General features: G+C 40.2%; 1 protein-coding gene across 1 annotated transcript in view; it reads left to right on the top strand.

Annotated features, from left to right (window-relative positions):
• The window catches only part of SOCS6 (suppressor of cytokine signaling 6), a 36,109-nt gene extending 10,086 nt beyond the window's left edge, over window positions 1–26,023 (top strand). The window contains exon 3 of the mRNA XM_088019490.1: window positions 23,672–26,023. Within this exon, the coding sequence (XP_087875616.1) occupies window positions 23,797–25,404 (1,608 nt within the window). The 5' untranslated portion in view covers window positions 23,672–23,796 and the 3' untranslated portion in view covers window positions 25,405–26,023. The remainder of the gene's footprint in view (window positions 1–23,671) is intronic.
• The last annotated feature ends 1,095 nt before the right edge of the window (window positions 26,024–27,118 follow it).

Genomic DNA, 27,118 nt, shown 5'->3' with positions numbered 1-27,118 from the left:
AGACAAATTAGGAGGCAGTTAAGTAACGTGGCCAAGATAGCAAGCACAGTAGTGTGGGGCAGTGGTGGCAGCAAGTGATTGGATTCTGCATCTACTTTGAAAGTAGTTGAGCCATGACCCTGGATGTGGTAAGTGAGAGAAAGGGGAACCACGGGTGATTGTGGAGGTATTGATCTGAACAGTTGGAAGAATGGAGTAACCATAGACCGAAGTGGGAAAGGCTGCGAGTAGAGTAGGTGTGGGGCTGGGATGGGAAAGATCCAGGGTTTAGTTTTGAACATGTGCAGTCTCGGATATCCCTAAGACAGTGAATGGCGGTGTCAAGAAGGGAGTTGACTGAAACTAGGCTAATTAAAGATGTGGATTTGGGAGTGGAGGACACATCAGTGCTATTTCAGGCGTGAGAGTGAGTGAAGTCCCTGGGTCGTGAGTGTAGATGGAGAAAGAGTGACGCAACGTGAGTGCTGGGGTATCCAGCGTGAAGAGATTGGAGGCACAGTAGTCTGAGAATGACGGAGCAGCCGTGTCAGGTGCTGTGGACAGAGCATCTCGGGTAAGAACTGAGCACTGATGCTGGATCTGCAGTGGGGACATCACTGGTGACCTTGACCAGAGCAGTTTCTGTTTGATGGGATAGAGAGGGTCTCTGGTGTGGGTGGAGGGAAAACGGGAGAAAAGGGTTCGTAGGCCTCTGGTATGGATGCTTTTCCCAAGGTGTTTTGTTGCGAAGGGGATTAAAGAGCTGGAACCATAGTTGGCGGGGAAGACAGGATAAAGGCAAGTTTGTCTATATGAGAAATGATGTTTTTAGGAGCGATCCAGTACAGGGGGAACTTGTTGGGATGGGAGGGCCTTTAGAGAGGTGCGTGGATCGGTAAAGTAACAGGATGGTTTTGTCCGAAATTTTCTTCTCATGTCCTAATTATCTCAGTGGAATAGGGAGCCGGGCCATCAGCTGAGATTAAAGATGGGGGAGCAAGTGTTAACAGGTGCGAAGAAAGATGTGGGTTGGTTGACAAGCAAGGGGAGAGACTGAATGGGTCAGGGAGCATTAAGGTTCCAGCAGAGGTTCACGGTCATGACGTTAAGTGAGACCAGGCAGAGTGGTTATGTGTTTCTCCAGCCACATTTTCCGGTAAGGGTGCAGGCATGGCGTGGGCAGAGTGGATTGAAGCAATGTTGTCGCTTTGCCAAGAGAGTGTTTCAGAGTAAAGGGGGAAAGGGAATTGAGGGTACATGCTAGGGAATGATTATGATTGAGTGTGGAATGTAAACTGAGTAAGGACTTAAGAGGATCACTGAAAAACTGGCGAGTTTATTCTTTTAGAGTTGATATTTATATATTAAGTCTATATTAATTAACTCTGTATTGATATAATACTCAGACTGAATATCAGGTCAGACCTGACTATATATACATAAATCAAAATTAAATGTCACAGTGGCAAAAACTTGTTTTGGGTGGGTTGAAGAGAAAGAGAAGGCTGCCTCGGTTCTCATTAAAAAAAATACAATATCCTTATCTATTGATATATATTTTTGTTCAGTCGTGGTAAAACTGAAAGCCAAGAAAAGGCCTTGTATTTTGCTTTAACTTGAGGGATTTACTCAGCCATTCCCTTTAGAAAAGTAACTTAACAAACAAACTCACAGACCTTTTTCTTATAAAAACTCCATATTTATAGAATATTTAGAAAATAAAGTATTGAAAACAGTATTTACAGAGCATTCTGTGGTCCAGATGGCAGTTCTGCTGTATTTCTTTCTGGTCTGGTGTGCCTCCCTATTCTTTCTACATAATCAAGACCACACTGTACATATAATTTTGTTTCCTGTGTTTTTGCACTTAACAAATGAACAATATGAACTTTTCCCTCATGTTATTTATAACCCTGTATAAATATCAATTTTAGTGGTTCCCTAAAGTTCCATTGTGTAGATGTTCTAGAATTTTGTTTACAATTCTCAGACTGTTGGAAATTAGAATGTTTCTGATTCTTAAAATCTATTTTTTATCATATGTAATAATGTAGGGGACATTGTTATGCTTTGGTTTCATGTTATTTCTTTAAGAGTTATTAAAAACAGCATTATTGGGTCAGAGAGTATGAATATTTTTTTAAGAGTTGCATAGAACCAAGTTTTGTGAACAGTTGCATAGAACTAAGCTTTTTTTTTTTAACAACTATATTAAGACATTTTCAAGTAATGAATATCATCATTCAGAAAAATCTTTGCTAATTTGAGTTGTGAAAAGTCATTTCTATTTTAATTTCGTTTCTTTGATTCTTATCAGGGTCAGTATTTTTTTTAGATTTACTTATTTATTTTAGAGACTGGGGAGAGGGAGAGGAGAGTGCTCCCATGAGTCAGGGGAGGGGCAGAGGGCAAGAATCTTTCAAGCAGGCTCCCCACTGAGCTGGAGAGCCTCATGTAGGACTAGATCTTCTGGCCCATAGTTCTTCTGGCCCATGAGATCATGACCTGAACTGAAACCAAACCAAGAGTTGGAGGCTTAACCGACTGAGCCACCCAGGAGCCTCAGGGTCAGTATTTTTTTTCGTGAATGTGTTGAGCCAGTTGGTTGTCCATGTGGAAGAATGTAAATTAATCCTTACCTTATATAAATCAATACTAGGTTAATCAAGGACTTACACGTGAGAAGCAAAACTTCAATAGTTTTATAGGAAATATGGAAGAGTATGTGACTTCAGTATCGGCAGGATTTCTTAAGACAACAGAAGGAGCAAACAATAAAAGAAGACTGACAAAGTCAACTAAAATAAAATGAGAAACTTCCTCAAGGTGCCACAAAAAAAGTCAATATACAAGTACTCTACAGCTGTAGGAAAAAGAAAGTAGATGATCCATATGAACTGATATGCACTGAGTTCTAGGAGTCTAAAGTGTACCTGCTCTATCTTAAATCTTTTTGTTCTATATATTTAGCCACGCATTTTAACATTTTTCTCACAGTAAGGATAGCAGAGAAATGTTTAAAAGTCAGGCTGTTCTGCATTCCCACCGGCAACATAGGAAGGTTCTAGTTTCTCTACGTACTTGTTAACACTGGGTCTGGTCATTCAGATGGGTGTGTAGTGGTGTATCATTGTGGCTTTAATTTATATTTTCTTTTTTTTTTAAAGATTTTATTTATTTATTTGGCAAAGAGATACAGCGAGAGAGGGAACACAAGCAGGGGGAAGTGGGAGAGGGAGAAGCAGGCTTCCTGCTGAGCAGGGAGCCCCATGCGGGGCTCGATCCTAGGACCCTGGGATCATGACCTGAGCCAAAGGCAGGCGCTTAATGACTGAGACACCCAGGTGCCCCTAATTTATATTTTCTTAATGACCAGTAACATTAAGCACCTTTTCATGTGCTTGTTAGCCATTTGCACGCATTCTGTCGTCTTTGGTAAAAGATCTACCCATGTCCTTTGCCCATTTAAAAAAATTATGTTGTGTTAATTCAGTTGTAAGAGTTTTTTATTTGTTCTGCTTAAAGGTGTTATATCAGATATGTGATATACAAATATTTTTTCCTAGTCTGTGACTTGCTCTCTCTTGACGTGTTTTGGAGCATAAAGTTTGTAATTTTAATGAAGTCCTAAAGTTGAGTGGTTTTCACGAATAAGTTCCTCAGTTCTTTTTTTTTTTAAGATTTATTTATTTATTTGTTTGACAGAGAGAGAGACAGCGAGAGAGGGAACACAAGCAGGGGGAGTGGGAGAGGGAGAAGCGGGCTTCCCGCGGAGCAGGGAGCCCGATGTGGGGCTCGATCCCAGGATCCTGGGATCATGACCCGAGCCGAAGGCAGACGCCTAACGACTGAGCCACCCAGGCGCCCAAGTTCCTCAGTTCTTGCGTGCTGTTAAGTTTATCTCCAAAGTGCTGAAATGGTTGCTTTCTACAGTTTGACCCAACTTTATGGTTGCCTTTTGCAGAGGGGATTTATCAGCCTTCTCAGGCCACCGTGCCAAAAGTGAGTTCCCCTGGGCAGATACTTGTTTGATGTCTATTTTTAGATGACAAAACTGAGGCATGGATGTGCACAGTCATTAGGAAATGCTGGCTGTGATTTGAACTCAGGTAGCGTGGTTCTAGGATCTGTGATCTTAGTCACTAGGCTCTGCTTTCCCATTCTAATACAGTCGGAAAAGGTGGTAGTTTCTAGATCATGCACCACGGGTCAGCACTTGTGTCTATTACTTGGCCCCTTCCCTTGTGACTTTGGGCAGACTGTTAAACTTTCTTTCCTTTTTTTTTAAAAAAAGATTTTATTTATTTATTTATTTTAGAGAGAGAAAGAGAAAGAGCATGCACTTGATTGGGGAAGGGGAGAGGGAGAGCGAAAGGATCTCAAGCCGACTCTGCCCTGAGCACAGAGCCTGATGTGGGGCTCGAACTCAGGACCCTGAGATCATGATCTGAGCCGAAACGAAGAGTCAGACACTTAACCGGCTGAGCCCCCAGGTGTCCCAGATTGATAAGCTTTCTAAGGTTTAGCTTCCTCTTCTATTAAATGGAGATAAAGATATAAAGATAGTACCTTCCAGTAGCGTTCTTACGAGGATTAAGATTAATGTACATTTTTCAGGATGTAGTCACCTCTCAATGGGCAGTGGTTGTGCTGGTGTTGGTAATAGAAGTCGCATGGGGGGCAGAGGTAGTAACAGTGGTGGCAGGACCCCTCCTTCTTCCTCCTGGGTATCTCTCCTCTGGGGATAGCATCCAAACTCTGTGCCTTTGCAGCCCTTCCCTCAGTCTTCTGGAAATGTCTGCTTGCTTATAGTCTGTACTGGAATCTAAGGTCCTTGAGGGTAAGGTCTTTTTCATCTCTGTGCAGGGCTGGAAGCATCTCCTACTTTTCAAGGAAGTACAGTGTCTTACCAGTGTCAGGACAAGGATGTCGCCTGGAATGATAAATAAGGCAGGAGAGGGGGCCACAGAGTGGTTAAGGAAACCTAGAGAAATCATAGTGAATGATGAGAAGCACTTGCTATATGGGGCAAACCCTAGGGAGCCCAGGTTGGCGAGGTCAGGGATTTGGGTTGGATAAGGTGTTCATTCCTGGTGCACATAAGGAACAGAGCCACCAGAAGAGTCCCCCTTGTGAACAGGGAAGCAGGAGACTGAAGTATGAGAGTGAAGTGCCTGGAATGGCACAGGGCACGAAGGAGAAAAGTTTGCATCCTGAGATGGGGCGCACTCATCATCCTGAGACGATGCGAGGGAGAATTGGGAACAGTTGGAGAAGGTTTAGGGAGAGACGGATTTAGGAAAACTTCTTGAGACCTTTGACCCTGAGGGTATCAGAGTCCTGCTTTTCTGGATAAGAGGTGACTGAAACACACAAAGATATGTTTTACCTAGACTGCCTGTTTTCTTTCCTCAGGGTGCGGTGGGGTGGTGGTTTTGTAGTAAAGTGAAATGTGCTCACGGGTTACAGGAAGATCTAACACAGGATTCCCCCACTATCGGAAAGCCGGGTGTTCCTGTGAAACCTTTTATGAGCCAAAATGGTATGTAAAGTGAAGAAGCAGTTATCATTAATTTATATGGGAAATGTTTTGAGTATTTCCAGACTCCCCAAAATAACCTATTTTAGGCTTTTCTGATACCTTAAAACACATCTTGCCTACGGATGCACAGAACAAACCAAGAGAAAGCACGCATGCTCACAGACACAGTTCAAAGCTCTGGGGGCCGGATGCTGAGATGCTGAGTGCAGTTCCCGGGGAAGGCGCTGGGGGGCGCCGCGCTCGCTGTTTGAGTGAGTGCGGCCTCCCACCCTGCTCACTGCCAGACAAACACTGAATGCTGTTTCTGTCTTTTGCCTTTGCCATAAAAGCCAAAAATCCTCTGTGGATTTCTTTTGGTCAGCACAAACAGGTACTGATATAGGTCTTTTTGTAAAAGTAACATGGCGTAAGGCGCAGTTCAAAAAGCAGACAATACTTGTATAGAAAATAGCAGGCTGTTGGGGTTCCTGACTCCTTGCCCTAGTCACTAGAGTTGCAATCATCGATAATGGATATTCTTTGAGACGTTTACTATATATGTGTAGGTATATAAATACGTATACAAATGGGATCGTGCTTGCATTTTGTTTTGTAGCTTGCCCTTTACCGACAATGTATTTGAATCTCTTTATCTGCATAATATTCCCATTATATTGGTGGATTATAATTTATTAAACTTGTCCACTGATTTTTGTTGTATATTATTCTTGTTTCCTGATATTTAGGTTAACTCCGCATTTTTGCCAAAATAGACTATTCAGTAAATGTCTGTGTAGTGAGTAAGTGGGCTCATTCTGTAGAATCAGTTCTTTGATCTTAAGCACACCCTTAATCTCTGCCTCAGCTTTCCCATCTATACAGTGGGAATATTACTGTTTTCACTACCACTATTAGCTGCAAACACATACGGCCTAATACATGCTACACTGTGATGTTGTGAGGACACCACATATATTAACACATTTAAACCTCACAACTGACCTGAGTGGTAGGTACCGTTATTTTGAAGATCACACAACTGTTAAATTGTGGACCCAGGAAATACATGAACTCATGCTTGGTGGTTCCAGAGTGCTTCCCACTGTGTTAGACTGCTTTCTGCGCAGTACTGAACCCACAGGGTTCTAAGGATTAAATGAGATGCAGTATATTCAGAAGGCTTAAACCAAAGCCTGGCATGTATTAGGCTAATGCGTGGTCTGTATGTACCAGTACTAGGTAAATGATCACATAATAGTAGCTTTAAAAATTTTTAATGCCGTAGGGAACATAATTTTCCATACGCATGAGTATATATCCAAAATACAAATTCCTGATCGCATAATTACTTCGTTAAAGCATATGTAAATTTAAAATTTTGATAAATATTTTCAAATAATTCTCCACAAATTTTACCAGTTTATACTTCAGCAGTGAGTTATGAGTGCTCAGTTTTTCATACCCTTGCCAGCATTGTTAATTGATTTAACTTTTACAAACTCATAGGTGAGAGATACTTTCGTTTTGTTTTCCTTTTTTAGTGCATTTTTTTTTTAAAGATTTTATTTATTTGAGAGAGAGAATGAGAGATAGAAAGCATGGGAGGGAAGAGGGTCAGAGGGAGAAGCAGACTCCCTGCTGAGCGGGGAGCCCGATGTGGGAGTCGATCCCGGGATTCCAGGATCATGACCTGAGCTGAAGGCAGTTGTTTAACCAACTGAGCCACCCAGGCGCCTTTTAGTGCATTTTTAAAGTTGAGATAGAATATACCCTACAGTGAGGGGCGCCTGGGTGGCTCAGTCAGTTAAGCATCTGACTCCCTGATTTCGGCTCAGGTCATGATCTCAGGGTCATGAAACTGAGTTTTGTGTTGGGCTCGCGCTCAGTGTGGAGTCGGCCTGTCCCTCTCCCCCTGCTCTCCCCACTCCCCGCGGGTGTCGTGCCTGCGCGTGCTCTCAAGTAAATAAATACAAATCTTTAGAATATACCTGCAGTGAAAGTCAGCCTTTATAGTGTACAGTCTGTTGAGTTTTAACAAATATATTCAGTCATGTCACTACTACCACCATCAAGCTATAGAACAGTTCCCGGCACCCTGGATTCCTTTTAATTTCTTTGTTATGAGTGAATTGAAAATCTTTGAGGGTGATGATTGGCTACTTGAATTTGTTCTCTCCCTCTCTCGCTTGCTTGGTTTCTCCTGTTTTCTTATCTTTCTTTCTTCTTTCTCTTCTTCCGTTATTCTTTCTGTGTGAACTGTTCTTTTGTATATTGTGCCCATTTGCTTATAGGATTGTGTGCCTTTCTCATACTGATTTCTAAGAGCACGGTCTGTGTTGATAGAAATTAATCCTTTGTCATGTGTTTGTGCAGTTTTCTCCAGTTTATCTTTTGGCTTTAGTTATGCCATTCTTTTGGCTATCCAGAAATTTATAAATTTTGCATTGTTAGATTGTCATTCTTTTCCTCTGTGGCTTCACGGTTTTATGTTATGTATAGAAAAGCTTTCTGCAGTGTGAAGATTTTTTAAAGATTTTTCTCCTTTTATTTTTTTATGTTTGCATATTTGATCCTTCTGCCCAGTATTTTTATATAAGAAAGTAAAAGCTTTGCTTTCTCCACCACTCCCAAATGGTTATCCAACCCGCTCATCATCATTTCTTGAATAACCCGTCTTTTTTTTCCCCTCCAGTTTTAAGCTACATGTTTTAATATCCTGTGCAGCTCATTCTCCCTCAGTTGTCCTTTAGGTTTTTTCTTACTCTTTTCCTTGTTTAGATGTCCAAGTTAATTTCAATATCATTTTATCTGGTTTCTTGCCAATATCATTGATATTTTCTTGAGATCTTGAGTAATGTTTTGACAGGATTTAATTGTTTTATCAAGAATAAGATGTGTCTTGGGGCGCCTGGGTGGCTCAGTCGTTAAGCGTCTGCCTTCGGCTCAGGTCATGGTCCCAGGGTCCTGGGATCGAGCCCCGCATTGGGCTCCCTGCTCCGCGGGAAGCCTGCTTCTCCCTCTCCCACTCCCCCTGCCTGTGTTCCCTCTCTCACTGTGTCTCTCTCTGTCAAATAAATAAAATCTTAAAAAAAAAAAAAGATGTGTCTTTTTATATATTTAAATCTGTTATTTAACTCTTCTGAGGAGTTTTAAAGTTTTTCATATAGTTCTGGACATTTTATAAAGATTAATTTCATCTGGGGCACCTGGGTCGCTCAGTCCGTTAAGCATCTGCCTTTGACTCAGGTCATGATCCCACGGTCCTGGGATCAAGCACCAGTTGGGGCTCCTTGCTCAGCGGGAAGCTTGCTTCTCCTTCTGCCTGCCGCTCCCCCTGCTTGTGCTCTCTCCACCCCCGCCCGTTCAAATAAATAAAGTCTTTAAAAAAAATTATTTCACCTTTTTTGAAACTATTATAAATTGAATCTAGTCTTTTATTTGCCTACCAGCTTTTAAAAAAATAATTACTAGTGATTTTTACATATAAATTTTGTAAGCAGTCACTAGAGTGAATTTTGTTTTTTGTTTTGTTTTGTTTTTCCCCTAATAGTTGTTCAGCTGCATCTGTTGTATTCTAGGTACTCCCTCATGTCATCTGTAAATAATGACAGTTTGTCTCCCTCTTTCCAATATTTATACTTACTTCTTACTCTTGTCTAATTAATTAGCTACTATGTTGAAAATAATGCTAATTAATACTTGATTGGCATCTTTGTTGCTGGCTTTCAACATTTCTTTATTATTCATATGGTTCTTAATTTTGTTATATATCGCATGTGAAATGTCCATCTACTTCTATTTTGCAAAGTTTTTTGAGGGGGTTAGGGTTAGGATTGATGTTATTAATTTTTTTCTGATTTCTTTTTTGTCATTTATAGCTGTGATCATATGATTTTGCTCCTTTGCTCTATGGTAAATTATAATAAACTTACAAATAATCAGCTCTGCTGGCAATCCTGGGATGTACCTTACCTAGTTGAATTGTTTCCCCTCACCACTCTGGTGTTTACTGATATTTAAGATTTGTATTTCAGTATTAGTAAGATCAGTGGGGGTTTTGTTGTTTTGTTTTGTTTTTAATGTGTTGTCTTTGTCCACTGGTGGTATCAATGTTCTTTGGCTTCAGAAATAAATTTGGGAGGTTTCTTTTTCTATGCCCTGAAGTAGTTGAGTGAGTATTGTATTTCATGTTTTTAGTGACTTGTCCCTTTTTCTCCCTGAAGGAAGAGAGGGCCATGGTAGTTCTTTGAGAACTTTCCCAAGTTCTTTGACAACTTTTAGTCTCTTTTGGATTCCTGCCTCTTATGAGGCAAATTTTGGTAATATATTTTTGCCATAAAATTACCCATTTCATCTAAATTTCAAGTTTTTATTGAGTTTCAGAGTACCTTACATATTTTGATTTCTTGTGGATCTATAGTTACTTCATTTCTAATTCATATAAATACGGTTTTCCTTTTTTCTTGATTATGACAGCCATTTGTTCATCAATTAAGTTTTTTGTGGTTTGACCAAAGAATCAACTCTTTTTTTTTTTTTTTAAAGATTTTATTTATTTATTTGAGAGAGAGAGAGAATGAGAGATAGAAAGCACGAGAGGGAAGAGGGTCAGAGGGAGAAGCAGACTCCCTGCTGAGCAGGAAGCCCGATGTGGGACTCGATCCCGGGACTCCAGGATCATGACCTGAGCCGAAGGCAGTCGCTTAACCAACTGAGCCACCCAGGCGCCCCAAAGAATCAACTCTTAATAATGCTTACTACTGCTCTTTTTTTATTTTCTGATTCGTTAATTTGTGTTTTCACCTTTTTTGGGGGGGTTCTCATTGCTGACTTCTGGAATTGAATGCATACTTAGTTTCTTTTAATTCCTTACTGTTTATTTTTATTTATTTATGTTTAAATTCCTTACTGTTTAGTTTTGTAAACCTTTAAGGTTTTGAAGTTTTCTGGGAGCACAGTTACAGGGTCTTGGAGAATCGCATAGTTTTTGATTGGTCGCATTTCCATTATGTTAGTTTATAAAGAGTATACCATTTTTGTTCTCTTTGAGATTTCCTCTTTGATTCAAGAGGATGTTTGGTAATTTTTACTTTTCTGTTTTCCTTCTCAGTTTTTATTGTCTTGTGGCCATTTGAGGAGATATTTCTTTTTTTTTTTTTTTAGAAGTGGGGGAGGGACAGAGGGGGAGAGAGAGAGAATCCCAAGCAGGCTCCTCACCCAGTGGAGCCCAATGTGGGGCTCAATCTCATCATCCTGAGATCAGGACCTAAGCTGGAATGAAGAGTCTGACGCCTAACCGACTGAGCCACCCAGGTGCCCCTAATGAGATATTTTGATTTTTTGATTTACTGATATTTTCATTGTGGCCTAATATATTGTCACGTTTGGTAACTATACCATGAGTTCTTGAAAAGCAGATGTATCTTCACTTTTTAGAGTACAGAATCCATATATTTAATAGATAAAGTAGTTATGTAATTTAAATCTGCTATATTTTTCATTTTCATTTATTTTCTTGGGCTGAAAGAGATACTTTAATGTTCCATTTTATGTGTAAAGATTTTTTTTTTTTAAAGATTTATTTTAGAGAGAGAAAGAGAGGGAGAGAGCATGAGTGGGAGAGGCAGAGGGAGAGAAAGAAAGAATTTCAAGGGACTCTGCGCTTAGTGTGTGGAGCCTGTCTCGGGGCGGCTCAATCTCATGACCCTGAGATCATGACCTCAGCCGAAACCAAGAATTGGACGCTTAACCTAAGACTGTGCCATCCAGGCATCCCTGCGTGTAAAGATTTTTGCCATTTTTATTTTCTTTGTAGATTATACCTTATGTAATGTGCCCTTTTTTATTTGTATGACCATTTTTCTTAAATGTATCACTATCTTGTTATTGTTTACAGTAGCTTTCTTGTTAAGTAATCATACTACTTTTTTCATTCATTTCTGTTAGAGGATTTTTCCTGAAGCAATTAAGGTTGGTGTTTGTTAGTTAATTGAAAAACTTCACTTAAGTATGGACTCGTGTATTTTTAAACATTTCATTTTTAATTGAAACAAGTAAATATGCACTCTTTCATTAATTAACATATGTAGGACCAGTGTCTTTTCTTTAAATATCTATTGACTGAATTCTATCAGTCTGAATTATGTGAAGTCTGTCCTTAAATAATAATTTATATATGATTTCCAATTTGGCACTCTTTAAAGTAGAAGTTAATACAAAGAAGTTAATACAAAGCAATCTTTGTACAAAGGCCTACATTTTTTTTAAAGTACTGTTTTCATAGACTTTGGTTTTGTTTACACTTAATTCCACAGAAAATTTTTTTAGCCATTTGCATTTATTTAGTGTTTGCAAATCAATTATTTTTGTAGGAAGAACTTAAAAAAATATTTATTTGTTTGCATGCTTAAAACATGCAGTGAATTTAAATTCAGAAAAGTTTGGATGAGCATCAGTCATACCCAGGACATATTTTATGTAATGGGGATATAACCAGCGACAAAGACTGATAACATTCCTGATCTCAAGTAGAATTCAAGTAAATATGATTCACTAGATAGAATAGGATTATCACAGGAATGCTGAAGAAAAAGATAGTTCGATAGTGGCTAGTAGAGATTTTATGGTGTTTTGAAGTATTCTGAGACCATTGGTTTTAGTGTGTTTCATATATGACGGGATTTTTAAAACCAGACCTGAAAATCTTTTTTCTAATAGTTGAGTTTATCCCAGTCATATTTATTGGCATAACAAACATTGGGACCTAAATTCTGTCATATTTCATGTAATATTGGCCATTGCCCTTATTTTTTTGGTATTATATCATCTACTTTCCCTCCTCTCTCCTCCCTTTCTGGAAGGATTTTATTATCTGTTCTTTATTTTTCCTTTTTTATAAAGTTAATGGCAAGTAGTGTACTGGCAGATTCAGAACAATGGAATAGAATCTAGGGAACTGAAATGGAACGGCATGAACCGTGGCTTGCTAAGAAACTGGCAATCTTTAGGGTAGAGAGACAATAGTGAAACTCCTTAGCTTGCTAACTTATGTGGATGTCCTTTTTGCCTTAAAGTCTTTCTCTTTGTTCTTTTAAACTGTCTTCACAGATAGTTTAAGCTGGTAGTTCTAAATATGGTCTGTGGATCCCCTTTGATAATGAGGCTAAAATGTAATTTGCCCATTCTTTGAGGGTACAGAAGCAATGGCGGATAAAATTGGTGGTGCCCTCCCATGGCCACGGCCATGGCACCAGCTGTGATGGTTTGAACTTTCATAGCAGTCTCCTCTTCTTCACCTCTAAGCACTTGTAGTAAAAAGAAAATCACAGTTATGTTTAAGAATGTCACTGGGGGCACCTGAGTGGCTCAGATGGTTAAGCATCTGCCTTTGGCTCAGGTCATGATCCCAGGATCCTGGGATCAAGCCCTGCATCAGGCCCCCTGCTCAGTGAGGAGCCTGCTTCTCCCTCTGCCTCTCTCTCTCTCTCTCTCTGACTCTCATGAATAAATTTAAAAAAATTAAAAATAAAAAGAATGTCACTGAGGAAGCTGTTAAAATTGTTACATTTATTAAAGCTTGACCCTGAGTACACATCTTTTCAAAATCCTTGTGATGAAATTCAAATGTTTAGAGCATGCTTTCTACCACAGCCTAATGGAAGAAGGGTGTCTCAGGGGAAGCGCTTGTGCTATTGTTGGAGATGCTGAAATGTAGCTACTCTTCATGAAACACCACTTTTACCTCAAAGAACTGTTGACAGGGGCGCCTGGCTGGCTCAGTCGGTAGAGCATGCGACTCTTGATCTTGGGGCCTTGAGTTCAAGCCCCACATTGGGCAAAGAACTTACTTTAAAAAAAAAATAAATTTAACAAATAAAAGAACCATTGACAAACTACGGTTTTTCAGCTTCTGGTTTTCAGTAGATACCATCTCATAAATTCACTGACAGCGTTGGTGTCAATGATAAATCCAGGCTTTCAAGCAAAAGTTAGAATTGTGGAAAATTTGTGTCTCCCACTGTTAGTTTACTGCCTCCCAGTGCTTAGACTTTCCTGATGGGATCAGTCAGTGGTGATGTTAACAAATGGGATTTTTTGATATTGTGTAATGAAATCACTAATACATGATGTTTTAAAATCATACATACCTAGAAGATTGATTCAAAATGCAAACTTAGACCAATAGATTTCTTTTTTTTTTTTTTAAAGATTTTATTTATTTTTGACAGAGAGAGAGTGTACAAGCAGGGGAAGCAGCAGGCAGAGGGAGAGGGAGAAGCAGGCTCCCCGCTGAGCAGGGAGCCTGATGCGGGGCTCGATCCCAGGACCCTGGGATCATGACCTAAGCCGAAGGCAGCTGCTTAACCGTCTGAGCCACCCAGGCGCCCCTAGACCAATAGATTTCAATGTAATAGAGTAAAGAAGTTCCCGAAAGGATTTCAGATTTCCCAGTGCAACTAGCTTGTTAAGAAACTATCACTTGTTGATTTTTGGTATAGTATCACAGGAAAGAATATCCACGGTTATATGAAAAGATTATTAAAGAAAATATTTCTCCCTTTCCCAGCTATATATCTGTAGGAGGTTGGATTTTCTCATTACACTTTAACTGAAAAAACATATTGTAACAGATTGAATGCAGATGGAAACATGAGAGTTCAGCTGTCTTTAGTCAGAAAAACGATTTACAGTAAAGTAAAACCGTGCCACTTGTCTCACTGAATTTTTATTGTTTGGGTAAATATATTTATTTTTCAGGAAAATGTTATTTATGTTAACATGTAATGAGTATATTGTCATTGAAAAATGAATAAATAGGGGCGCCTGGGTGGCTCAGTTGTTAAGCGTCTGTCTTCGGCTCAGGTCATGATCCCAGTGTCCTGGGATGGAGCCCCGCATCATCGGGCTCCCTGCTCAGCGGGAAGCCTGCCTCTCCCTCTCCCACTCCCGCTGCTTGTGTTCCCTCTCTCGCTCTCTCTCTCTCTCTGTGTCAAAGTCTTAAAAAAAAGAAATATTTTAAAGTCTCAGTTTTAATTTCTAGCAGGGTACGTTTCGGTAGATAAAACCCACATAGACAGAGGTTTGGGTTGTCTTAAGTAATTTGTAAGAGGATGAAGAGGTCCCCAGACCAGAAAGTGGGGAACCACTGATTTAGCAGCAGGATGACTGCATGGCAGCCGGTGACCGGGGAAGAAATTAGGCTTTGGTGTAGCATCCACGTTCAGATTCCACATCTGTGCTCTCCTTGCGACAAATTACTTAACTTTGTTGGGCAAGTTTTAATTTCTCTGAGACCTGGTTTCCTCCCTTGTAAACTGGCAATAATAAAGCTGTTTGACTTGTTGAATGTTAAGTAGTTGATGTTGTATTTTGGATGTTTTCATTAGGTGTTTTAATGTCAGGCATGACTGTCTCCAATCATTCCTTAAAAAAGAGGCTGGGAAATTGTTTGAAGATGTTATCTTCATATGAATAAAGTGTTCATGACTAAAACCTTTTCCCTTGAACCTTTATACACATTTTCAAGTATACGTATAAACTTAAAATTTTACAATTAGAAAAGCAGTAAAACTAATTCAGAACATTTACTTAGGCATGATGAGACAGATGGTAATCCTATAAAAAGATGGCATATATTTTTGGAAGTGCAAACAGAAAAACAGATACTCTTAAAGCTTCCAGAGTGATCTTTTCCTAGAAGATGAAGGGAAGAGATAAAAGGCCATATGGCCTAATAGAACTTTTTATAGTTTTTTAATGTCTAGGATTGGTTTTTGTTTATTTAATGTTAATGTTGAGTTGCATATGGATTGGTAGTTGAAAATGGAATAATTATCAAGTAGATAATTACCAAGTACTTTTGTTCTGGTTGTCAGTCTCATTTTTCTACAAAAGGGTTGCAGTAATGGGAAGCAGAGCCATTTGAACCCTAAGTTTAGTGAGGTTGATTTAAATGTGAATACGTATCTCCTCAGAATCAGTTACCAGTTCTGCTGCTGAGGCAGTTGTATACATCATGTTGCCTCTCACCGTGGAGCAGCCTTCTCTTTCATTTCACTGTTGTGTTCCCTCAGCACATTTTTATTGAGTGCCTTTTTTGGGCCAGGTATGTACTAGGTGCTGGGAATAAAAATGTCCAAAAAAAAAATTGACATGTACTTTGATGTACAGTGTAGATAGTCTGCTGGGGTGAGAGTCATTAATCACACAGTTAATACAGACAGATCTGATTACACATCCCAGATGAAAATTCTAGGCAGGAGAGGTATGCAGTATTCTGAGGTCCTGAGCAGAATGTGGTTCCTTGAGGAATTGATGGATAAGCTGAGGTGTGAAGGAATTAGTTGAGAGGAAAATGAAAAAAAAAATTTCAAATCACAGGGGCAGTATGTTAAAAGTTCTGTGTTGAGTGAGAATATGATGAATACGAACGCTTTCAGTGTGACTGGAGCAGAAATCAAGTAAAGAACAGCCATACCATGTTCAGGAGTTTAGTAACTTTATCGTAAATAATGGCAAATTACGGCTTGAGGTAGGGAGTGTGGGAGGTGAAGGTGGGCAGGGTATCTGATAACCATACCTGATGAGGTTTGCGTGCCTAAAGTTGATTTACTCATAATTAGTGAGCACCTCCTACACCCTTGGTATGGTCCTAGACTCTTGGGAGGCATCAGTGGATAATGCGGAGTTAAAATCCCTACTTTTGTGAAGCTTATGTTCTTTAACTCCTGGAGGGGGAGAAAGACAGCATAATAAATGAGAAATGTTATCGTATGCTAGAAAAAAAAGTAACACGACACAGCAAGAAGGTTTGCATGGCAGTTCACAGGCCTGGTCAGGGCAGGTCTCTCAGAGAAGGTGACAGCTGAGCAAAGACTTGACGGAAGTGAGGGGTTAGCTGTGTGGTATTTGCAGAAGCACCAATGCCCTAAATGGCAGCACATTGGGGGTATTCTCAGAGCATCAGGTGGAGGAGAGGCAAGTGTAAGAATGGGAGAGTCGCATTATGTCGGGCCTTACCACTGTAAAGACTTGTGCATTTTATGGAGGCAAGTGGAAAACATTTGGGGTTTTACTCTTCTCGTAGTTTTGTCAGTTGGATTCCAGAAAGAGCAGAGTGTCTGTGGACAGATTAAAGTATATTGCCTCCATACAGGCTGCCCTGATCCTCCACCGTGCTCTTTCTTATTCAGGCCTGCTTTCCACATCATGTTCTGGAGCTTTCTTCAGCTTCTGTACCTACTTTTCAAAACTTAGCTTATTATGGGTCTTTAAAGCTTAGGCTTACAGTATGTGGCATGTCCTCCCGATGTTTTCCACCCAACCCCAAGATGAATCTATATGTATTTCTACTGTATTATCTGTGTCTGTACACCTTCACGCATGCACGTACACAGGTTTCTAACATAATGACTAGTATATTCGTAACTGAGCACCCAGCAGCATTTGCAGCTCTAAGTGTTTCCTGTCAGAGATCATATTTCAACCAATTAACAATTTTTAATGAGGTTGAATGTTACTGTCACTAAAACTACATCATAAAGTGGGACATTATCAAGAATGACTTGTAAATGGAAATTAGATATTAATAAAACCTTTGCATGCAGTTGATTTATGTTTGACTCTCTCTAGTGTTCATATGTTGAACCTGAAATTCTCTCAACCCAACCATTGTTGAAAAATTGAAGAGGTGTGTAGTCTACCGGGGAAACTTGGATAGTCCTCTCCTAGAGCTACAAGTAGTTCTAAGTGATTGTTTTAATATCTTACATTTTATGAAGAAACTACTCATCTATTTTTGGGTAAGGAAATTGGAGACCCCTGGGTTTTGTTTTTGACTTTGTTTTTGCCATCCAAGTTACAGCCCTGCTGGGCTTGTATGTGTATGTATGTTGAAGAGGATGATATGTGGTCTCAAAACTGGGAAATGCATATTTTAACTAGAACATGTTGATAATTTGAAACCTTTTTATTCTTTTTTAAAAAGATTTCTTTCATTTTAGAAAGAGTGCATGCACGTACACATAGTGGGGGGAGGGCAAAGAGGGAGAGAGAGAATCTTAAGCAGACTTCCTGCTGAGCATGGAGCCGCACTTTGGGGCTCAGTCTCACAACCCTGAGATCGTGACCTGAACCAGAATCAAGAGTCAGGCCCTTAACTGACTGAGCCACCCAGGCGCCCCAAAAACCTTTTCATCCCTCTGAACGCGCTTAGACCCAGATACCTTGATGTGCGGTCTTATGCCCCACTCCTCTTCACACCATACGCTTGGGGCACAACTGGCTTCTCTGTTTGCATCTGCACTTCCCACCTCGGCCCAGAGCTTGCCCTTCCCTCAGTCCAGAAAATTGTTCTTTCCCCTCAGCCTTCCTTTGCATGACTGGCCTTGGCCTAAATATTGGCTTGTCAGAGAGGCCTTGGAGGGGTCTTCAGTGTTTCTGGAATGTAGAGTAGGAACCTCCGGTATTCTCTGCTTGCTTCCTTCATGGTGTCTATCACAGTTACTAATTATCAAGTCTTCCTTGGTTTACTTGTTTCCTGTCTGTGCTGCCCAGACAGCCTCTCCCAAAATAGTGACCACGGTGGTGGCATGAGCCACTGGGCTATGTTACTACCAGGGGCTGTTCTTTCCACTTACAAGGTTTTCTTTGAAGACAGACTTTTGTGGGTCAAGACTCCTTTGAGGATCTGATGACAGTGATGAAAAGAACAAGGACAAAATGTTTGGTCTGAGTTGAGGGGCTTCTCAGAGCCACTAAGACCTGCTTGTGGATTTTACCCACACCCTAACATCAGGCAGTTAGGGTGCAGCTGGGAAGCTAAGTTAGGAGTCACCATATACCCTCCCCTGTCTCTTTGTTGACAGTCTAGTCTGACTGACCGCTTTTAATTGTTGGTCATGTTCAAAGTTCACTGCTAAAGGGTACTGTATCGGACTGTCTCTGTCCAGCTTTGTCCTATCATTTCCTTGACCTCTCTTGGAGCTCACAGATACCATTTCTTAGTTTTGTATCAAACAGCTTAAGTTCTCTTGGATCTGATAGAGTATCTTACACATGGAGGGGGGGAAAGATTGTAGAGAGCTTTATGAAAAGTAGCTTACAACAGAAAGGAAGTCTGTAGTACCTACTGTAAGATTCAGATACTTTGTACAACTTTTATTTCCTGATGATAGCATGATTCATATATTGATAATGCCATGGATGCTCTGTTTTTCACCCATGCTGAACTTTGAGAAAGCAAAACTTTTTTATTTTTAGATGTACTTCTGTAACTATGTGGAAGTAAGTAATGGGGGGGGTGGCATTTAGTATTTTTACTTCTTTCTCTTGACTAGTATTTATTTGGTAGAATTTCTTCAGTAGCCTTTACATGCCTGGACACGGGACACGTGCCATGTGAAAGTGTGGGCATAGATTCTGTGTGGTAGAACTTGTCACTGATCGGCAGGTGTTTTTCCATGTGGCCTTTTTAGATGGAATTGCCAGTCCTGCATCATTTGTAATAATGACTTTTGATTTTGTAGGTCAGTTGCTCCATTTTGATAAGAGGAGATTTAGCCAGTTTTGTACAGTGTGATTTCCCTATCCCGTCATTCCTATCATTTACTTAATAGTCAAGGAATATTTATTTGGCATCAAAGAATTTAAGCAGTATACATTAAATATGTCATGGTAGTTCCTGGTTAGGAATATAAAAATGAATGAGACATGGTCTCTATCTTTAAGCACTACAATCTGGGGAATAAGATATGAATAGAATATGCAAAAGCAATTCTACGTCACTATGTGACATACTATTAAATAAGTGCAGGTTGAGTATTTGGAGTTCAGAGAAGGGAGAGAGAACTCCCCTCTGGCTGGGTGATCAGAACAGATTTCAGGAAGAATATTTTCTTAAGGAATTATCTGAAAGGTGGATTAGGAAAAAGAAAGAGGACATTTATCAGGAGGAGGGAATAGCGTAAGCAGGCACAGAAGCAGGAAAACAAAAGCCTTTGTTATTAAGATCAAAACTGAACTAACACTTTACACCATTCTTAGAAAATTAACTGGGCTTGAGCCTATGGGTCAGGCTTTAGGGTGATTTACATTTTTGGGTTTGAGAGACATTGGAGTGACACTCCAGACAGACCATATATAAGCCATTCTGGATGTTGATCCATTGACCTAGTTTGTCAAGAATTTGCTGATTTTCCATAATTATTGCAAACAGTACTTTCTTTGCAACATGCCTGTTACTGGGGCTGAACATGTTTGTTTTGTCTCATGTTTGCATCCTTTAGTTTTATGTTTTATAGCTATTGGTAATTAAGTTTTCTTAATCTCTGTGTGAATTGATGCCCAGTTCTTTTATGAACAAAATTGGATTCATTGTGCTAGTGAGCCAGAAAATTATCACTAACACGGGAGGTTTTATTAGTCTTCAGGTCACCATTTCAGCCTGTTAAGACAAATAAATGCAATTTCTACTGCTATGAAGAATTGTACTTAAAAGTTCTCTCTGGGGGCACCTGGGTGGCTTAGTCATTAGGTGTCTGCTTTCTGCTGGGGTCATGATCCTGGGATCCTGGGATCCTGGGATCGAACCCCACATCTGTCTACCTGCTCAGCGGGGAGCCTGCTTCTCCCTCTCCCTCTGCCTGCATCTCCCCCCGCTTGCTCTTTCTGTCAAGTAGATAAATAAAATCTTAAAAAAAAAAAAAGTTCTCTTTGATTCAGTGAAGTTAATAGACCTTTCAATATACTTAGGTTGTCCTGTTTTTCTTAGCTTCACAAAAGAATTTGACAGATGACATCTCAGTCCCTTTGTGGTATCTTTTGAACTGAAGTTTTATTGTTTTTTTTTTAAGTTTTTATTTTTTAAAGTAATCTCTACACCCAACATGGGGCTCAAACTTACAACCCCAAGATCAAGAGTCACATGCTCTTCATACTGAGCCAGCCAGGCACCCCTGATTTTATTCTTTATCCTTTTTGTGCCTTGATTAAGACCTTTTATTCCTATCTCAAAGTCTTAAAGATACTTTATATTTTGTTTTAACTAAAATGAGATTTTCGCTGTTAGATTTTAATCTACTTATAAATTTATTTTCACTGCTGGGGTGAGGTATGGCATCCAGTTTTCTCATTTTTCCAGATGTATGACCAGTTGTCTTCATGCTGAGGACTAAATTGTGTCCTTTGCCATCGGTTTGCTTTCTGTCACGTGTCAGGTTTCCATGTATGCACGGACCTGCTTCTGTGTGTGATAGTGTTTCTTTGCAAAGGTTTCTGGAGATATTTCCATGGCACTCACATATGTAGTATTACAGAATTATTTTATGTTACTCTGGAGTAGTATTTAGTTGCAGCAGAATGTATAACTGCAAGGCATTTTTCTTTTAAAGATTTTATTTATTTATTTGAGAGAGAGAAAATGAGAGAGAGAGAGCACATGAGGGGGGGGGTCAGAAGGAGAAGCAGACTCCCCGCCGAGCAGGGAGCCCGATGCGGGATTCGATCCCTGGACTCCAGGATCATGACCTGAGCCAAAGGCAGTCGCTTAACCAACTGAGCCACCCAGGTGCCTGACTTCAAGGCATTTTTAAAAAACTTCACACTGTCATTAGGATGTGCACATGAAATGTACAGATTTTCATGAAGATACATACGTTTGCCTTCCTTAAAATATTTCTGTAGAAAGGCAAGTTGATATGATAATTAGTATGGAAATGCTAAGTGTGGTAGTTGGAGCAGTCACATAGTTGGAGGTGTGGGGTGCCATGGTCAGGGCCCAGGGCTTGCTCATCCACAAGCCCATGGATTTGGCTCATGTGATGCAAACACGTTATGCTGATTTTTACCAGAAAGCCATTTTGTTCATTTTTACTTATTATTTCCATGACACGCAGGATATTGGCTCCTTTCTATTGATTTTTTTCTCTTGTTGACCTTTTAAAATTTCAACATAATTTTACACATATTGTTATTCCCGAGTGAACAGCTTATTTTACTTTACTTGCATTTCATATCAGCCTCTTTCTAATGACAGGTCGTAATTCATCTTAATCATATATTAACAAAATCTCTAAAGTCCTCTGCGTGGTGGTTTTATACTTATGTACCTATCACAGCCCCAGTGTGTGGATTGTTATTCTTATCAGAAGAGATTCCATATTGGAATCTCTCTTTGGCTACAAAACCTATACTGTCTGCCAAAAGGGGTGACTTGCCAACTAAAGTGTATTGTCATTATATTCTCCATTTCATGTTTATGAATGGCCATATTTTTGTCAAACAAATTAAAATTGTTAATAACTTAAATATTACATGTTTATGCTTAGGTGGAAGAAAATGGTACTTGGATAGTGAGTTCATCTAATATACAACTTAATATGTTTAAAAGTAACTGGCGCTCCAAGTACTTATATGCATTTTATTTTTTACAACTTGCTCGAAAACATGGTACATGACAGTAAGACTTTTTAAAATTCCTTTTTCCTTTATGGAGATGCTATTGCTGATCCCCTGATAGATTGTCTGATGTGAGTGGTTTTTATTAAAAATGATTCATGCAGATTTTATGTGCACAGTAACCAAATCCTATCTATCTGTAAAGTAAATGTTTGTAAGATATCTCTCCCCTCAGTTCCCACTGTGTTATCATCAGTATATTACTAATTGGTTTGTCTTATAATTTATCCATTCATACATCTCTCTGTGCTACTCAATTATGAGGCCATAAACGATTTATTAATCTGCATATGACCATACAGTGCTGGGTATGTAGCAGGGACTTAGGAAATGCCTAGTGAATTCGTGAGCGTCATCAAGCTTACAGCCATAGTCTTTTGCCAAGAAACAGAGTGGTGCTAAACTGATGGGTGGGGAGATTGGAAGCTTGCTCTTAGTTTTATTAGCATTTTGCTCAAGTCAAGCTAATCATCCTGTTAGGGCATTATACTTTGATGGTTGTAGAAACTGCAGAGCTTGGACAGAGAGGAAATAAAACATTATGTGTAGTTTAAACAGAAGATCTTTGCAAAGCAGTTACAGCTGTTGTCAGTATTACTTCTGGGGCCAAAATTTTTCCCTATAAAATGACATTCAGAAAGTCTTTGCAGAATTAAAATCCTATCTTTTCAATGATGGAATGTTGTACAAGATAGTTTAGAAGATACATTCTTAGATACAGAAGTAAAAATTTGCCAGGGGAAACTACAAAAAAAAAAAAGAAGAAATAATCATTCTGGAAATCTGCTTCATCCTCATCTTCAAAAGAGACCGACACTTAGACGAATCCGGCTTTCACTGGGTGTGCCCCTGGGGTGAGTGTGTCTCAGGCTGTGCCGGGCACCGGGAGGGCGAAGCCGGAGAGTCTTCCTCTCAGAACTCACAGGCATAAAAGGCCATCCCTGGACTTTCTCCGGGTTATCCCAGATGATGGGATTCTTATGGATTTTTACAGATGTTTAAATATTTGCAAGTGTGCATAAACTGTTGAGGCATCAGCCAGACTGGTTATTCTGCCAGTTGGAATCGGTGTCACCTTCACTGGGTGTGTGCTGTTGGTGATGCAGGCTGGCGGCTGGGGACAGGCCAGGGACAGCGCGAGTTCGTGCAGAAGCCGAGCGGCGGTCTAGCGGAGTTGTGTTAGGAAGGACAAGAACAGGACTCTTGCTCAAAAGCAAGGTGCAAAAAGGAAAGAGGAGGATTAGGGTTTGTTCTTTAGGCATTATGAGATGTTTGTCAGACGCTGACCACATAGTGGACTGTGAGCTCTTCCTGTGCCGGGGGTAGGGGGGGTGGGGGATGGACGCGCCCCTGCGCTAACAGAGCTGACCTTGTTGCGGGCACACTCACGTGGCCTTGTTCAGAAGCTAAAGGATTGAAACTGATTAAAATAAAATTGCTAGGGCGCCTGAGTGGCTCAGTTGGTTAAGCGACTGCCTTCGGCTCAGGTCATGATCCTGGAGTCCCGGGATCGAGTCCCACATCGGGCTTCCTGCTCAGCGGGGAGTCTGCTGCTCCCTCTGACCCTCCCCCCTCTCATGTGCTCTCTCTCTCTCATTCTCGCTCTCTCAAATAAATAAATAAATAAAATCTTTAAAAACAAATAAATAAAATAAAACTGCTGTGGAAGTATTTTGTAATGTGACTTTTTTTTTAATTTTATGTTTTATTTTTTAGAGAATGGCTCCAAAGGTTGTATGAAGCTGGAACAGTACGTAGATGCAGCATTGCAGCCTCACCAGGTGTGTGAGGGGAGTATTCCAGAGAGAACGTGATCCTCTTAGAGTAGGTAACTAGTCATAATGAAGAAAATCAGTCTTAAAACCTTCCGAAAATCTTTCAACTTGAATAAAAGTAAAGAAGAAACGGATTTCATGGTAGTCCAGCAACCGTCACTCACCAGCGATTTTGGAAAAGACGATTCCTTATTTGGTAGCTGCTATGGAAAAGATATGGCCAGCTGTGATATCAACAACGAAGACGAGAAAGGTGGAAAAAGCCGATCAAAAAGTGAAAGCCTCATGGGTACGTTGAAACGGCGGCTGTCTGCGAAACAGAAGCAGAAGGGCAAGGGCGGCGCGGCCTCCGGGGGCTCTGCCGACGACGACACCTTTTCCTCGTCCTCGGCGCCCCTGGTCTTCAAGGATGTGCGTGCTCAGCGGCCCATCAGGTCCACGTCGCTCCGCAGCCATCACTACAGCCCCACGCCGTGGCCCCTGCGCCCTACAAACTCGGAGGAGACGTGCATCAAAATGGAGGTGAGAGTCAAAGCCTTGGTTCACTCTTCCAGTCCGAGCCCGGCCCTGAATGGTGTTCGGAAGGATTTTCACGACCTGCAGTCTGAAACCGTGTGCCAGGACCAGAGTAATTCCCTCAAAAGTTCGGAATCTCAGAATGGAGACTTGCATCTTCACCTTGATGAACATGTGCCTGTAGTTATCGGACTTATGCCTCAGGACTACATTCAGTATACTGTGCCTTTAGATGAGGGGATGTACCCTTTGGAAGGATCACGTAGCTATTGTCTGGACAATTCTTCTCCCATGGAAGTCTCTGCGGTCCCTCCGCCAGTGGGAGGGAGCTCCTTCACCGAAGATGAGAATCAGGTAGACCAGGACCTAGTGGTGGCCCCGGAGATCTTTGTGGATCAGGCGGTGAATGGCTTGTTGATTGGCACCACGGGAGTCATGTTGCAGAGCCCCAGAGCGAGTCATGACGACGCACCCCCACTCTCACCGTTGCTACCTCCAATGCAGACCAATCAAATCCAAAGGAACTTCAGTGGGCTCACCGGCACAGATGCCCACGTGGCTGAAAGTATGCGCTGTCATTTGAATTTTGATCCTAACTCTGCCCCTGGGGTTGCAAGAGTATATGACTCCGTGCAGAGTAGTGGTCCCATGGTGGTGACAAGCCTTACAGAGGAGCTGAAAAAACTCGCGAAACAAGGATGGTACTGGGGACCCATCACACGCTGGGAGGCAGAAGGGAAGCTAGCAAATGTGCCAGATGGCTCTTTTCTTGTTCGGGATAGTTCTGATGACCGTTACCTTTTGAGCTTGAGCTTTCGCTCCCATGGCAAAACACTTCACACGAGAATTGAACACTCCAATGGTAGGTTTAGCTTTTATGAACAGCCGGATGTGGAAGGACATACATCTATAGTTGATCTAATTGAGCATTCAATCAGGGACTCTGAAAATGGAGCTTTTTGTTATTCAAGATCTCGGTTGCCTGGATCTGCAACTTACCCGGTCAGACTGACCAATCCCGTATCACGGTTCATGCAGGTGCGTTCTTTGCAGTACCTGTGTCGCTTTGTTATACGTCAGTATACCAGAATAGACTTGATTCAGAAACTGCCTTTGCCAAACAAAATGAAGGATTACTTACAAGAGAAGCACTACTGAAAGATTATGAGAACCCTGCATCTTGCACTTTGGGAATAAGAAAAAGAGATTGAAATACAGTTTACAAACTTTCATTGCTATCAAAATCTTTTGCTGCCATACTATTTCAGTTTTACGTGTAAAAGTAATCAATTTGTTTCGGGGTGGGGAAGTGTCAGCAAGGTGTCTTGGGCTTATTTTGGTTCTTTAAAAAGGGAAGTCTTGAGGTTTTGGAAGTGTGAATTATCTTTCATAAATGTGCAGAATAATCACAATGTGAATTATCAGATTCTCCTTAACCACCCCCCCCAAGTCCTTTGCTGCTATCCACTGTGATTTTTATGCATTAAAAGCACATTTCATGTGTATTCAACCCTAAGTAAAGTTGAATGAAACTTACAGAATGAATATTGTTATGTCTCTTTAAATGGCCCGTGTTCAAAGATCGTGTTGAATAAACATACCCGTATGATAAAACGCAGAATTTACACATACACTGAAAATGATTTTTAATCTCATACTTCAGAAAGATTTATTTAGAACTATGATTTGACATAATCTTGGGTATTGGAATGCAGATCTGCAACATATCTTTTACAACACTTATTTCTAAATTGTTTTTGAGGTTGTGCTTTTTCTGGTTGTGAAAAGTTGAATTTTTCTGTTGCCTTCATTTTCATCTTGTGGTTTGTCTATTTTAATAAATGGCCTTACATGAAAAAAAAATCATAAAACAGTGTATACCACCAATTTAGAAATTGTTGCCTTTTCTGTCATTAAGCTCTGGTACAAATTGGAATAACATAAAAAGACCTATGGGACTAGAACTATTATTGAAAAGATTCTAGATGATCATAGTTTCCTGTGATAGAAATTTTGTTGTGTTAATTATACTTTCCTTCGGTAAAGTGTTTTATCTGTGATTTCTTTAGCTTAGCCACCATTTTCTTTGGGTGAACTTAATGTAGAACTGATTTTCATAAAAGGACTAGATTCTCTTGCAACATTTAAGTTTATATAAAATTTTAAATTGATTTGAGTAGAAAACCTTATTTTAGAGTTGGATTTATATTCTTCTTTTACGTAGTCACTATGAAGATGTGCTAGATTTGACCCTTCCTTCTCTCCACCAAAAAAACAAAAAAACTGATGACTTTAGTTGAAAAATTGTGGGACTTGTGGAGCATCCTGTCAGAAGAATATTAAAACCATATCAGATATATGGAAGTCTTGTTGCCTACCATACATACTGCCATTTAAAAATCGGTGTTTTGTTTTGTTTTAAATTTAGCTAAGTGTTAAGTAAATTGGCAAGCATCGTTAGTCGTTTTATCTCTGATTCAGTTGCTTGGGTTGGGGGACAGAGAGGAGTGTATTATCCCCAGTACTTTTGTTCTTTTGAAATTCAGTGTTTATTTGCTTCAGTGAGTGTTTTGGAAGCACCCCATCTAGAAAATGTTTCCATCTCAGATGAAACATACAATTTAAGACATTTCTTCCTTTGCCACTCAGTTTTTCTATCTCTTACTCCTCAATTAAAAGTAAGAGTAAAGGTCTTAGGTCACCCTTAATGGCTGTGTCATTCAGACACACCAGTATCCCTGTTTTCTGTTGCTGTTGTTTCTGTTTTTTAGGGTCAGAACTGAGAAATACCAAGAAAAGGCACAATAATATCGTGTTATGGTATTTTGACTTAAAGGGGAAAAGGTACTTAATTTTGGTGGAATGTTGATTG

The sequence above is a fragment of the Eumetopias jubatus genome, unplaced genomic scaffold (genome assembly GCF_037043125.1).
Source record: "Eumetopias jubatus isolate StellerSeaLion01/CBP00866 unplaced genomic scaffold, mEumJub1_p1.0 scaffold_16, whole genome shotgun sequence".
Taxonomy (NCBI): Eukaryota; Metazoa; Chordata; class Mammalia; order Carnivora; family Otariidae; genus Eumetopias; species Eumetopias jubatus.
Note: the sequence above shows the minus strand (reverse complement) of the source record. Positions and strands in the feature narration are given on the sequence as shown.